Source organism: Psittacula echo (genome assembly GCF_963264785.1).
Source record: "Psittacula echo genome assembly, chromosome: 3".
In the NCBI taxonomy this organism is placed as follows: Eukaryota; Metazoa; Chordata; class Aves; order Psittaciformes; family Psittacidae; genus Psittacula; species Psittacula echo.
In genome coordinates, this window is record NC_137736.1 from 123899104 (window position 1) to 123913057 (window position 13954).

Genomic DNA, 13954 nt, shown 5'->3' on the forward strand with positions numbered 1-13954 from the left:
ATGAGTGCTGGGACTCCTTTGGACAGTGAGTCCCATTGTAAATAATGACTTCAATGAGATACTTCGGTCTCCTGCTGTTCCATGTAAGAGAGATGGAGAAAGAGTGGGGCATTCCTTGCTTCCACAACGAATCCTATAAATTACATATATGTTTTTATACTTGATGCCTAATGGGCTGCTTTTTCAGACGTGTCTACCAGAGCTTTTGTAAAGGTGTGTTTGATAAATTACAGCTTCACTGCCTTTTCCTGTCTGCTCGCTGCTGATTTAACACCTCCTGGATTGGTTTTCCACAGGCTCTACAGGAGGAGATTAATGTTTCCGGCAGTAAAATAAAAGTGAGTTACCTGAGCAGTCGCACAGCTGGCTACAAATCAGTGCTGAGGATCAGCATGACCCACCCCACCATCCCCTTCAACCTCATGAAAGTCCACCTCATGGTGGCCGTCGAGGGACGCCTCTTCAGAAAGTGGTTTGCAGCAGCACCAGACCTGTCCTATTACTTCATATGGGACAAGACAGACGTCTACAGCCAGAAGGTGTATGGGCTTTCAGAAGCCTTTGGTAAGTGACCCCAGGGCTTGTGCTCTTTCTAGAAGCAGCTGGGTGGCAATGCACAGACCTTGTCCTTGATCATAGAATCCCAGGTTGGTTTGGGTTGGAAGGGACCTTAAAGCTCATCCAGCTCCAACCCCTGCCACAGGCAGGGACCCCTTCCACTAGAGCAGCTTGCTCCAAGCCCCTGAGTCCAGCCTGGCCTTGAACACTGCCAGGGATGGGGCAGCCACAGCTTCTCTGGGCACCCTGTGCCAGCGCCTCAGCACCCTCACAGGGAAGAGCTTCTGCCTAAGAGCTCATCTCAGTCTCCCCTCGGGCAGGTTCAAGCCATTCCCCTTATCCTGTCCCTACAGGCCCTTGTCCCAAGCCCCTCTCCAGCTTTCCTGCAGCCCCTTTAGGCACTGGAGCTGCTCTAAGGTCTCCCCTTCAGGAGCCTTCTCTTGTCCAGGCTGCCCCAGCCCAGCTCTCTCAGCCTGGCTCCAGGGCAGAGCTGCTCCAGCCCTCGCAGCATCTCCATGGCCTCCTCTGGCCTCGCTCCAGCAGCTCCACGTCCCTCTTGTGCTGCTGCACCAGAGCTGGATCAGGGCTGCAGGGGGGGTCTCCCCAGAGCACAGCAGAGGGGCAGGATCCCCTCCCTGAGCTGCTGCTCACGCTCTGGGGGTGCAGCCCAGCACACGGGGGGGTTCTGGGCTCAAGCACTCACTGAAGCCGGGTCATGGGGAGCTTTTCCTCACCCAACACCCCAAGTCCTTCTCCTCAGGCTGCTCCATCCGGTGTCTGCCTGGCCTTGTCAGGCACAATTTGCCCTTAGTGAAGCCGTGTTGGCTGTCATCACCCGCCTCCTTATTTTCCATGTGCTTTAGCATAGTTTCCAGGGGGATCTGCTCCATGATCTTGCCAGGCACTGAGGTGAGACTGACCAGCCTGTAGTTCCCCTAGTCTTCCCTTTTAAAAATGGGGTTATATTTGCGCTTTTCCAGTCAGTGGGAACTTCACCAAACTGTCACAGCTCCTCAAATATGATGGATGAGGCTTGGCAACTCCATACACCGGTTCCCTCAGGACTTGCGGATGCATCTTGTCAGGCCCCATCGACTTGGGCACTTTCAGGTTCCTGAGGAGGTCTTGACCCTGATCTCATACAGCGGTTCTTCATTCTCCCAGTCCTTGCCTTTGCCTCCTGTGACTTGGGCAGTGACACTGGAGCACTTGCTAGTGAAGACCGAGGCAAAAACATTGAGTACCTCAGCCTTGTCCATATCCCAGGTAACCAGGTCTCCTGTTTCCTTCCAGACAGGGCCCACATTTTCCTTAGTCTCCTTTTTATTGCCAATGTACCTATAGAAGCTTTTCTTGTTGTCCTTGTTGTCCCTGGCCAGCTTTAATTCTATTATCAGATCGGTATGGTCCATACTGCTAACACATGAAGTGGTCGCTGCTGGTTCACTGCTGTTTCCTTGGAGAGGATTGGACCCAGCTGCTCAGACAGCACACATTTCCCCAGCAGATGAATACTGCTCTGTTCTCTGGCTCGTGGCCCAGCACATACATCCTGAGCTGCTGCCATCATACAGAAGGAATGAACTGGGATTAGAGGCATTTTGGCTACTTGTCACCTATAGCCAAAAGCTGTCAGCACTGCTTTGAAAGAAGTGCCTAGAGCTGAGCCCTGTCTTCATTCATCCTTGTGCCTGACCTTCAGGATTGCTCTAATCTTGGCTTCGTCTTTGTTGCCGATTCAAGAACACCATCCCAAACTGGAGCATGATGCTCTTCTTATACCTTGTGCATTGATTTACATCTGCAAAAGACTGTCAGAAGCTGCGAGGCAGAGAGTAAGAAGGCTCTGCATAATCAATGTGCTTACTACTGTAAGTGCTGTGGCCCCTGCCACCCACTCTACAGGGGCAAAAGCTGAAGTCCATGGTGGGGCAAGACGTTCTGCTGTGAATGAATGCAGGCACACTCCATTCCTCTTCCTACTTCCATCTCAGACCTCACTCAGTGAGCCCTGTGTGATGGTGGTGGAGAGAAGAGCATACCTTGAGTACAGTGAGCAGGGGTGATGCAGCTCTGCAGTGATTGCTTCCCATCTGATCAGCAACCAGAGGACATCACTTACAGGTCTTTGATAGTCTAGACTGGACCTTTCAGGCTGCCGAGAATGTGATACCAGCAAAATGGGAGAGATCCCAAATGAGCAAATAGAGCTTTTGTTGACAGAAGGGATGTTCACTGATGCCTCAGCCAACTGAAGATAAGTCTTTTTAGAGGAGCTGTAGGGGGCCTTGTTTTCTAGGAGGAAGAATGGGTGCCTTCCTCTCAGTCAGGCTCAGCTACCTTGAGCAGGCTGGATGATACAACCTGCTGAGCCTTATCCAGTTTGGAGTCCACACTGGGAAACACGTCCTGGTGGCATATCCCGAAAGGCTGTTTACATCTTTAAAACCAGCATTGGGTCCTGGAGTGCTCCATGATGTAGTCTGCAGCCTGAGAATACTCAACGACATCTGAGGACATCGCCTTTCAGGCTTTCAGTGATGTCCTCCTCTAGAAGAGTGGAAAATATCAAGCCTTCATTTCCTAACTTACATCTTCCTCTGATGCTGTCTGATCTGGTAAAAGGCTGTATTTGGTGGGGGATCCTGAGTTCACTCGGTGCTCAGCACTTTTCAAGGAGGCTGAGAAACTTGTAAAATCAGACCCTTATTTTTGTCTAGTAATAAAAAATGAGCTATGTAATTGCTTTTCATTGTGTAGGACTTGCAGCTCTGCTCTGCTTCAGCTGTTAGCGCTGAAAAGATCAGGTAGGGCAGAAGAGAAGCAGATCAATGAGACTGCTCCTGCTGCTTTGGAGAAAATCATCAAGGGGTCATTATTCTGTCAAAAACATGGTTTTCCTTTTACTGACATCTTCTTACTCTTACCTCCAGTGTGTTCTTTATAGGTTCTGATTAGACATCACGACAAGCAAATGCTATTGACATTGACAGCAAACACAAGTCAGCCTGGTCTAAGACTGCTGCCTCTGAGGGACTTGCTGCCCCGTGACCCATTTGGAGAAGTCTTTACTTGCCAAGAAAGGACATGGGTTTTAGCAAGTTCCTGACATGCAGACTTTGATCAAAGATAGTAGATAGAAGTAAAATGCTCCCCATGAGTCCAGGCAGTGCTTTACACTCTGGAATCCCCATTGGTTTCAAATATGTCTCTAAACCAGTGCCTTTTTAATATTTAGCACATTTACCCAACACCTGCAGCTGCATTGACCTTTATAAATGCAGGATGGCCTTTAAAGGGAAAACTATCAGGACTCTGCATTATGGTGAGGACATTTAAATTGAATTGGCAGTTGCCTGTAGAAATGCTCTTACCCCTTCTCAGTTGAAACTCTGTGTGTGCCTTGCTGGGTTACTAATCTGGGGGTCTTTTGTTTCTCTCTTGTTCCTAGTTTCAGTAGGTTATGAGTACGAATCCTGTCCTGACTTGATCCTGTGGGAGAAGAGGACAGCCGTGCTTCAGGGTTATGAAATTGATGCTTCCAAACTTGGAGGATGGTCACTGGATAAACACCATGCCCTCAACATACAGAGCGGTAGGTCGTCTGTAACACATAACAGGAATTACGTGCTGTTGCAAGGCCCAGTTGCTTCTTATCACTAAGAATTCAAGAAAAGGAAAGAAAAGAAACCCAACCAACAAATGTACCCTCTTATACGTTTTCCTAACATATTATTTCTAGTATCTTACATTTAGAAGCCATTTGGTGTGTGTAAATGCAAAAGAAGCTGGCCATTGTGAAGTAGTTGAATGATGGCATGTATAATTTTGTAGTGTCCTAAAAGAAGGGTATTAACAAGGAAAATAGTCCTAAAATAATACCATTGAGCATAATTCCATCCAGACACATCCTCCAATGTGCAAGTGTACTTGCAGAAATGAGAGGCTTCATGGGACATAAGGGAAAGTGGAAGGTGTCAGGGTCCTTGAAGGCTGCTCAAGACTGAGGCTGATCAGAACATGTTTAAAAGACAGACGCATTGTGTCCCCCTGGATGGTAGCAGTGGTATAGGAGCAAACATCTAATCCAGCCCACATCACTGCTGAAAACACTACACTTACAGGGAACATCAGCAGAGCTTCTCTAAAGCTTTGCAGATGAAACATTTCTCTAGAGAATGCACCATGGTCTTCCCGTCCCTCACCTTTCCATGAGCTGTGTCATTGCTTTTTACCTGGTAAGCTCCAAATTACAGGGCAAGCAGGGACAGAAAGGACAGGTAAAACATCATGAGATGCTGAAAAGTCTATTTCCTTCAATGTTAAAGGCAGTCTTGTTCTGCCAAAATACTTTTGTTCTGCCAAAAATGCAATGGGTCTATAAAAAATACTCCAGATAAGGGGCTCCTCATTTGAAACAATCACAAAACAACGCTATGAAAGATGGTAAACCTTCTTTGCTACATGACAAATTCCCCTTCTGGGATTCCCAGTTTGTGCTCCCTTTGGTCTCAGTTTCCCTGTCTCTCTTTAATGTCCTCATTACTGTTCTCTCTCCTCAGGCATCTTACATAAAGGAAACGGGGAAAACCAGTTTATCTCCCAGCAGCCGCCTGTAATTGGAAGCATTATGGGCAACGGCCGCAGACGTAGCATCTCCTGTCCAAGCTGCAATGGCCTTGCAGATGGGAACAAACTCCTGGCTCCTGTTGCCCTAACATGTGGGTCTGATGGAAGTCTTTACGTTGGAGATTTCAACTACATCCGAAGGATCTTTCCCTCTGGCAATGTCACCAACATACTGGAGCTGAGGTACGCTCTACTGAATGTGCCCATTATAAATTATGCCCTTGAGTTCTGCAGAAATCTGATGTATCCAAAAGGAACATGAGCAAAACTCTTAAAGAAACCCCACAGGAAACCAGGAAGCTGTCCAGATTTGCCTCTTCTGCAACTCTGCTGACTTTGATTTACACCAGAGAAACACAGAAATGTATCACACCCTAAAAATATTGGCACATTATTGTGCTGCTAAATCAAACTGTGTTGAAGTCCGCCTTTTGGTGTAGCTAGAGACCAGTGGGAATCCTTAACATTAACAATCAGCCCCAGAGATGACCTAAAATGATGAGATGACTTGAAAGGGCACAGCACGATTATGATATGTAGAGGTTAATCAGGGCAGATGATCATTTATAATTAAGACAGGATGATCACTCGAAGTAGTCACAGGCTGGGTCTTTCTAGTTGTGTTTCATGGGGACAAATTCATCAGCCCCCCTCAGTTCCTACCTGAAGAGCAGTGTCAGGGTGGACATATAGGTGGATCATCTGAAAGGAAGTGAAGTGTCTCCTTTTAACCCCAAATTACAAAGGAGGAAATATATATACTAGGAGAAATAGGGAGGATGGGGAAGGAACATCCATTAAAAACAAGGAGGGAGAGGGAAAAATAAAGATTTGCATCCAATTCTGACAAAACTAAATAGATGGTGACTGAAAATTGCAAACTGACTTCATTGAGGACAGTTTTACTATCTGTATATAACAAATGCAATCACCCACTTCAAAGCACCAGGGCCTGATTCTAGGCTCTGTGTGGCTGGACATGACTGACTCCAGGAAAGTCAGTTGAGTTAAATGAGTGTTTCTGAATGAGTCGTCTCTGCTTTAAAAGCTCAGCTTAACGTCCTGAGAGGTCGATATGAGGTTAGCATGGTCGGAAGGTTCATGTTCCCGTTTGCCTCTCAAGACTTGGCCTGAAAATTAGAATGTTCCCAAAAGTAGGAACCTCCCTGCTCGACTCACATTTAATGTCCTGGTTGCTAAGGGCAAACATAAGGCTTCTTTTCTGCAAGGACTGCCATGTAGAAGCTTACTACACAGCTTCCTAGAGCAGCAGTGTCCCGTACAGCATTGCTTTGTTTTTCCATTTGCTCCACAAGGCCACATGTAAAAGAGTTGATCTGCATAAAAATTGGTGCAAGATCCCACTAGTCCCTCATTTAAAAACACTCCAGCGTCCTTAGACCTTGCTGAAGGTCTTACTTGGCACTCAGAACCACAGTCTTAGATCAGTGTGTATGAGAAAACGAAGTCCAAACAGTCAGCACAAGGCTGGCACATACAGAATAGCTGTCTTGGTATGCTCACAGGGCAATAAGGGAATCAAGAGGAGTCGTTGAGTTAGGAAGCCTACAGTGAGATGCTTACCTCTCAGAGGCCTGGGATACCTTTTCAGTCAGTAAGCAAGAACCTGATTCTTTCTATTCCATTATGGTACACGAGAATATCGTTTCTCTCATGTTTGTAAGGTGGGAAGCTGCAATAAATCTTCAGACCTGGTCCACGTTAAAGAATGTAATATTCTTCCGGTGCCAAAGTTATTGTAATGACCAAAGGTGAGATTTCCTGAAGAGCCTAGGTGATTTGGGGCCCAAATCCTAGTGCAACTGAGTGGGATTAATATCTCATTCCCAGAAGTACAAGTTTGAGAACGCAATCCCTGTTTCATTGTCAGTGGAAATACCAGACTCAGTGGAGGTTTTGCAGAGCATTTCCTCATTGGGCAAGAGAGAATTGGAAGCCTTGACAGAGTGGCCTTGTTGGCTTTTGTGCAGAGCCACAGAGTGAAATTCCCTCCAGAGTTAAATCTGCCGGAGCGATTGCTGCTTCATCTGTGCAAACGCTTAGGTTACTGGATCTAATAAACATTTCTTCACTCTGGTGTGCCATAAACTAAGTGGGCTCAGATGCCAGCTGATCGAGAGCTATGGAGGAAAGCCATAGAGTTTGCTTGTGTCTTCTCACGTCAGCATCTCCTCGGAGATTTACACCCTCACTCTTTGGGTGTTGGGTTTTGTTTGGGGGGGCATCTTCTGAGTGTAGTGTTCTTTTGCGGAGAGGAAAGCAAACGTGCTGTGGGTTATAGGTAACAGCAGATGGGTACGTAATAGATCCATGAGAAATACCCAGCTCAGCGTTAGTTCGGTTGTTTGGGCTAAAGTTAATGAGATTTTGGCAATGAGCTGCCACCCGTAAGTGTGCAACTGTTGAGTTACCTTTGTCACACACAAGGTATTGCTTTGACTGAGTGGAGAAACCTGTAAAGTTATCTGCATATGCTCAGTACCGCTCTGAATGATCCAGTCTGCCTGGTCCTATCTCTTTGCCTAAGTGAATAACTCCAAGCAGGTGAGATCACGCTTGCTTTGTGATATGCAGCGGTACATAAGTGAGCGCACTGCCAAGTAATATCCAGTATAAAATATATCAGTGTCATTCCAGCTAAGTCTTTATTTATTATTGCATTGTATGATACAGTTACTGTCAAGTTTTCAATCTGCTAATAATGCATCGAACTGAGCTGCTAACACCTCATTCTTTCTTCTATTCCCTGCTTTCCTGTCTTCTGTCAGAAATAAAGATTTCAGACATAGGTAAGCCAACCAGTAGAGAATTCTTCTGCCACTCCCTGTCTCGTTGCATGTTGTTACACAGTGATCCACAAGTGCCATTTCCAGATGATTCAAGAGCAAATGAAGCTGGCGTGATTAAAACTGGCATAGGCACTCAGTCATCAGAACTGGGAGCCGTTAATCACAGAGCAGAGTCACACAGATTTCTGCCTGAGCTCGTATAGCTGTAGGCAGGGGAAGTATAGACACAAGGGGAACAAGAGGGTGGAAGGAAAAATGGGTGGGAATTAGCCAAGAAAGTGAAATGGGGACAGTGTCAGGATACAGATCACTGGAATAGGTAGGATGGACAAATCATTCTTATATGGTGACATGACTTTCTTTTGAGTTTTAGGGAGTTTGAGAGGCATAAAGAAGGGTCAGATCTACCCCAGCATCACCCACCTAGAGAAGCAAGTGTCTGTTACTTTGGTTAGTCTGAGCTCTTCGTACAGAGCTTTTGCATGTGAAAGTATGCCAGGCTCGGATTGGAGGCAGTGCAACTAAAAACCTTAGCCGGGAGATGCAATAAGGAAAGAGAAAGAGTAGTGACAAGAAACCAAGATGGAAGGGAGACTCCTAAATTGGAGCGTTGTCACTAAGGGTATTTGTCACTTGGGTTCACTGGAGTTTCAGTGGGTTTGATCCAATCAGTTGCATTTGGGAAGATGTCAACGTCCTGTCACTATCTGTGTTTGCAAGGATTGCTCTGGCTCTGACAAGTTTCCCATCCTTCTCCCTGGTTGCTTTCTAAATGAGAAGCTTAGACTGTGGAGTTGGAGTTATTTCACACATTTATATATATATGAAATAAACCATATATATATATATATGGTTTTCTTTTTGCATTTGGGGTGTTCCTTGCTACATGCTTTTCATTTACAGTTTCTTTGACATCATAGAGGCTATGCAAACCCAGAAACATTCATTTTGTCTGCATGTCTGGAAATGCAATGGAGTAAAAACTGGGGTTTTGTCTTCTTGCCAGAACATTAATAAAGGGCTGAGCTTCCACAGCATAATGGGCTGGCCCAAAGCATCTATTAGCAGGGCTGGGAGGTCGGTACACGGAGCCTTTGCACTGACTGTCTTCATCAGACTGAGTTCCAGCCCCCCAGCTCCCTCTTTCACATCATTTGAAGGCAATAGAAAAGCTCATTTCTCTTTAGAACAGCCAGATTGTATCCTTAATGCCCTAGAAATACACAGCCAGTAACCTGCACCTGCTTTGACAGCAAAAGGCAGCAGCCAAATACCTGTTACAAGAGGAATTTTTATGTATGAAGGCAATAACTGAGTGAAGATGTATGGACTGGCCACAAATGCTGCAGATGCCACTAGAGCCTTACTAAATTGGCAGGATTTCAGCCTTCAGGCAATTCCTAAAGACTAAGGGATGAAATGATAGAAAGCCCAGACATGCCTGCTCCAACACATCCAAAGGGAACCAGGGAGGGAGGAAGGGGGTGAGATCAAGTATTCCCAACTGTGACTGCATTAAGGGAGTCATCCCCAAGAGCTGACATCATTTCTGTGTCAGTGTGAGGTGTCCCTGCCCATGGCAGGGGGGTTGGAACTGGATGATCCTAAGGTCCTTTCCAACCCGAACTATTCTATGATTTGCCATAATACTTCATGTTAGGAAGCCTCTTCACTCCTGAGCCATAGGGAAATGAGTCAGTGTATCTTTAGCTCTAGTGCTCTGAGCTCCAGAAGGTCCTAAGCTTGACACCATTGACAGGCAAAGGGTGAGATCCACAGGACTGAATCCTAGGGGCTTGGAAAAGCTGCAATCCATATGCAAAAGCTTCCTCACTTCAAGGGAAAGAATTTCTCCTCACTGTGTAGCCTGTCGTGAGCCTGATTTCCGGAGGCTCTGGAGCTACCAGCTAAGAGGCTTGGCTGTACAGCACAGCATAGGTCACCAAGGTCTAACTCCAACATAGCTGTGTGTAGAACATGGGGGATGTTAGGTGGACCAAAAAGCATCACCAAATTGTGCTGCCTACTGATTTTCCACCCATCTGGCATTCACTAATAAATGAATAGGAACCAACTCCAGTGTGTCTGTGTATGGACCTGTCTAGATGGGCTTATAGAAGCTGATGACTCTTTCCAAGCATGGAAATGAAACTTTGCAGTTAATTCTCATTATCTTTTCCCTGCAGGAACATGGAGGGCGCTGAGGCATTTCTGCCTTGTAAACACACAAAAAGTGGCCACAGTTAACTACATTCTTCCTTTCTTGTTTCCATTCGTACCTTAGAGAGACAAATCTACCATGAGAGGCAAAGAAGCATCTCAGAAAACCATTCTGGGATCAGATCAAAAGCCCTTTGCAGTCCCTGGGTTGTCTTATAGCATCGCTATGAAGTTTTATTATCCAGCCTGTGACACTAAGAAGAGCTTTGGGCATCGCACACAAACTGAAAACACTAAAAGGCCAAGTGTAAATTCAGCTCAACTGCACTGTGTGGCCTCCTTATGTATTAATCTATTGAATGTCACCCAGGGAAAAAGAAAAAGACCAGTACCTCACACTAACTATAATAAATTCCTCTGTCTGTGAGCTGCAGGGTGCTTCCCATGGAGCCATGGAAACACAGCCCTGCTCAACATAAAGCACTTGGCTGCTGGAATTTGGTGGTTCTTCAGTCACCAGCAAATGCACGCAGGCAGCAAGGCTCAGGGGGTTTACAGAGATGGTTTTGTGCCCTTAAACAGATACATCAGAGCCAAGGAAGCCCCAGGGGGTTTGTTCAGATCAGATGTGATGAGTGACTAGCCTTGGTGTCTGTGGAAGCCAGAGCCATACTGGTGCTGCTAACAGAAGTTGTCCTACAGGAGGTGGTAGATGTCCTTGCATTTGGGTAACTAAGGTGCAGTTCATCTTGTAGGATGAATGTTTTAAAGTAAGTAATCCAAATCACCCCCTTAATGTTGCTGCTTCTCTCTACTGCCTATAAAGGGACTCAAGGCAGTGAGTTCAGATGTTAGCATTCAGCCTATACCTATCTAAAGCTCAGTGAGATGAATCCCCTGGCATTGAATAGAAGCCAATAAAAAGGTGCAGCCTACTGTGCTGACATATTGTATCCAACGTGCTGAAAGCAAGGACCATCTCCTTGTTTTCATCTTTATTCCTTAAAGACTGGCTTCTCACTCTGGAGCAGGACGTTCCTTCCTCAGACTCCTCCAAAATAAGGGGATAATATCAACCTTTGCTTAAAGCCTGTGCCTCTATTACATGATACCAGAAGTAATCTGTGAGTGTCATGTGTCTGCCTATTCACCCAACTTATCACTGTCCTTCTTTGTGCCTGTGTGTAAGGAATCATGTAAAGGTCTTTAAAATGAAGTTTGAATCTCTTCACATATCTGCAGCGCTCCCCATAGTGCTGGCATTATCCTGTCCAAAGAATGAGAATGAAGAAAGGAAAGGGACAAGGCAGGTGTATGGGAGAACATACATGTAACCCCATACAACCCCAAACAGCTGGGATCACTGTGCACTTGGAAGATTTCCCTGTGTTTTCCCAGCACATCACAGCATCCAAGGAAGCAGGATCACCTCCATTTCACCTGGGGCTACAGGACAGCTTCTGCTTAGGAAGCTGTCTTCATTCCCGGTGACTACACCATCATTGCCAACTAATGCCCACCAAAGTATCTGTTCTTGGCTAGGAACCAGCCCTCCCCAACCTTGCAACTTGGGTTTGTTGCTTCGGGGGCTTTGAATATCAATGCAGTGCTCAGGATTTCCTATAAAGAGCTTTAATTGCTAAAGGAACACTCTGAATGGGTAATGAGCTCTGCACCCACAGCCACTAGTGGAGGCAATGTCAAGGTGGGGGATATATACTCTAAGACTACAAATACTGTACTTGATTAAGTCTTCTGAACAATAAGAAGTCCTGTCTTTTGTTTCGGTCTGTTATCTAACTCAGCAATGACAGAAGATGAAAGGGAAAAGAATCTTCTCTTTGCTTCTTCTTGCTTTGCCCCAGGCAGATTTGTTCCACTTGTTGTTCAGTTCAGTCCAATTTACCACTTGGATTTGCCTATTGATTGTGGCTTTAAATGAACAGCAAAGCCCCAGCGTTCCCATCTCCAGTGCTCATGCATTATCACAGGTGAAGGGAAGCAGTTTGGGACCTTTACATTACTTATTTAGCATCTCTCATCCTGACGCATCTCAAAGAAAGTGTTAAACAAAAGCTGCAGTGTATAACACTGCCATTTGGACAAGGGCAGAGCATGACATCTTCCCAACACAGTGCTGAAACCTGTTGGCAGAGGCAGCTTGACAATCCTTAACAGTTTGTATGTTACCTTCCCAAAGCATTCCAGGTTAAATACTTCATTGCCTGTGCTATCCCAGGATACCCACAAAAGACGTGGAGTGAGGAGACCGTGATAAACCATGCTTGCACAAAAAAGTAATCTAGCTGATAACATTGAACCAGCACTTCCTATCGCTCACACAGAGCCATGCAGCAGCCAAGATAAAGTTTGTGTGTTGGGGGTGCCCATACCATGAATAACGTTGGGTTTAGAAAGGTAATTGTATGACATGGGAGTTTCTCTGTCAGCTCGCCAGATGAAATCCAGACCCAAGTGACCCAAGAGTATTACCAAATACCAAATGGGCAGGTTAACCAAAATCAGTTCCTAGCCTACCTCTTCCAAGGCACATTTGCTAGTCAAGGTGTGTGTGCCTCTGTGGCATCCAGCTATGAAGAAGATGAAAGTTTGAACCAGTCAGAGCTAATGTTTTAATGACTGTGAACTTTGAATTCACGCCTCCTTTTTGCAGCATCCAGATTCAGGACCCCATGAATAAAACTACACTTGAGTTACCAGCAGCAACTCAAAGTATGACCTTAATATGACAGGTTTTTACTTAGTAAATTTGGTACCATGAAGCTTCTCTGCTGGATGAATGCTTTGCTTTTACCTGGTTCTCTGATCCATGGTTCAAAGTAATCAGCATTTATTTCAGTGTCCATTCTACACAGGAGCTGGGATTAGAAAAGGTTATAATCAATAATCAAATACACCAGAGTGAGGCTATTAAACCCAATAAAGGAGAGGGGAGCAGGAACTTCCAGTTCTGACACCATTTTTCTCCATCCTTAAGGAAGTCATTTGCCTTTGTCCATCTGCAAATGGCCCGCTCTAAGACGTGGTGAAAGCTATCTGTGCTTGCCAGGCAAAGATGCTAAAGAATTGCAAAGTGCCATTAAAAACATCCTCCTCTTGTCCACCTCTCATGCAAAATAGAGATTATGAGCAGCTCAAAAGCTGACTGACGTTCAGCTGGGCTCTGTTAGGGCAGTCAGCAGAAAACACATGGCCCTGATCAGAATGGATGATGGATTCCCACAGGGAACTTCTTCCACCAGGGTTGAAGCCGCTTGCTTAGTGTGAGTGACGTGCAGGTAAATGAAATAATACCCTCCCAGCCTGCTGTCATTGGGAAGGAATACAGATGGAGACTGAACTGTCAGGCTGGAGCTGTCTTAAAGGTCAGAGCATTTTATTTAGCAAGAATCGGTGTCATTTGTGGAGGTGAAATCTGTTCAGAGTTTAATAGGATAAATCACAAGGGATACTCCAGAATAAATCAGAAAGGCTTTTTCCCCCCCAAAAAAAAGTATTAAGTAATTCAAATGAAGAACCAACTTAGAGCTTTTTTAAGCAGAGAATGATTCCATAGTGTCTGAAGAGGGGTTAATTTTCCTAACAGAAAGGTTGAAAGAGAGAGGAAAATTCTTATTATGAGGGATAGAGTCAACTGTGATCGACACTCAGGTTTCTAACCAGCTTCTCCTGGAACAATTCCACTAAGTGGGAAATTGTGAACTATGGCCTCTATGATTAGTATGAATTCATGGAACCTGATGAGTTTCGACAGCTTGAAGGTGTTCTGGAGAAAA

General features: G+C 45.5%; 1 protein-coding gene across 1 annotated transcript in view; it reads left to right on the forward strand.

Moving 5' to 3' along the window:
- TENM4 (teneurin transmembrane protein 4) overlaps positions 1-13954 on the forward strand; it is a gene marked incomplete at both ends in the record, with an annotated part of 363192 nt that overhangs the window by 287827 nt on the left and 61411 nt on the right. Inside the window, 4 exons of the mRNA XM_080612995.1 lie at positions 297-564; positions 4010-4153; positions 5121-5370; positions 7977-7997. Of these exons, the coding sequence (XP_080469121.1) occupies positions 297-564; positions 4010-4153; positions 5121-5370; positions 7977-7997 (683 nt within the window). The remainder of the gene's footprint in view (positions 1-296; positions 565-4009; positions 4154-5120; positions 5371-7976; positions 7998-13954) is intronic.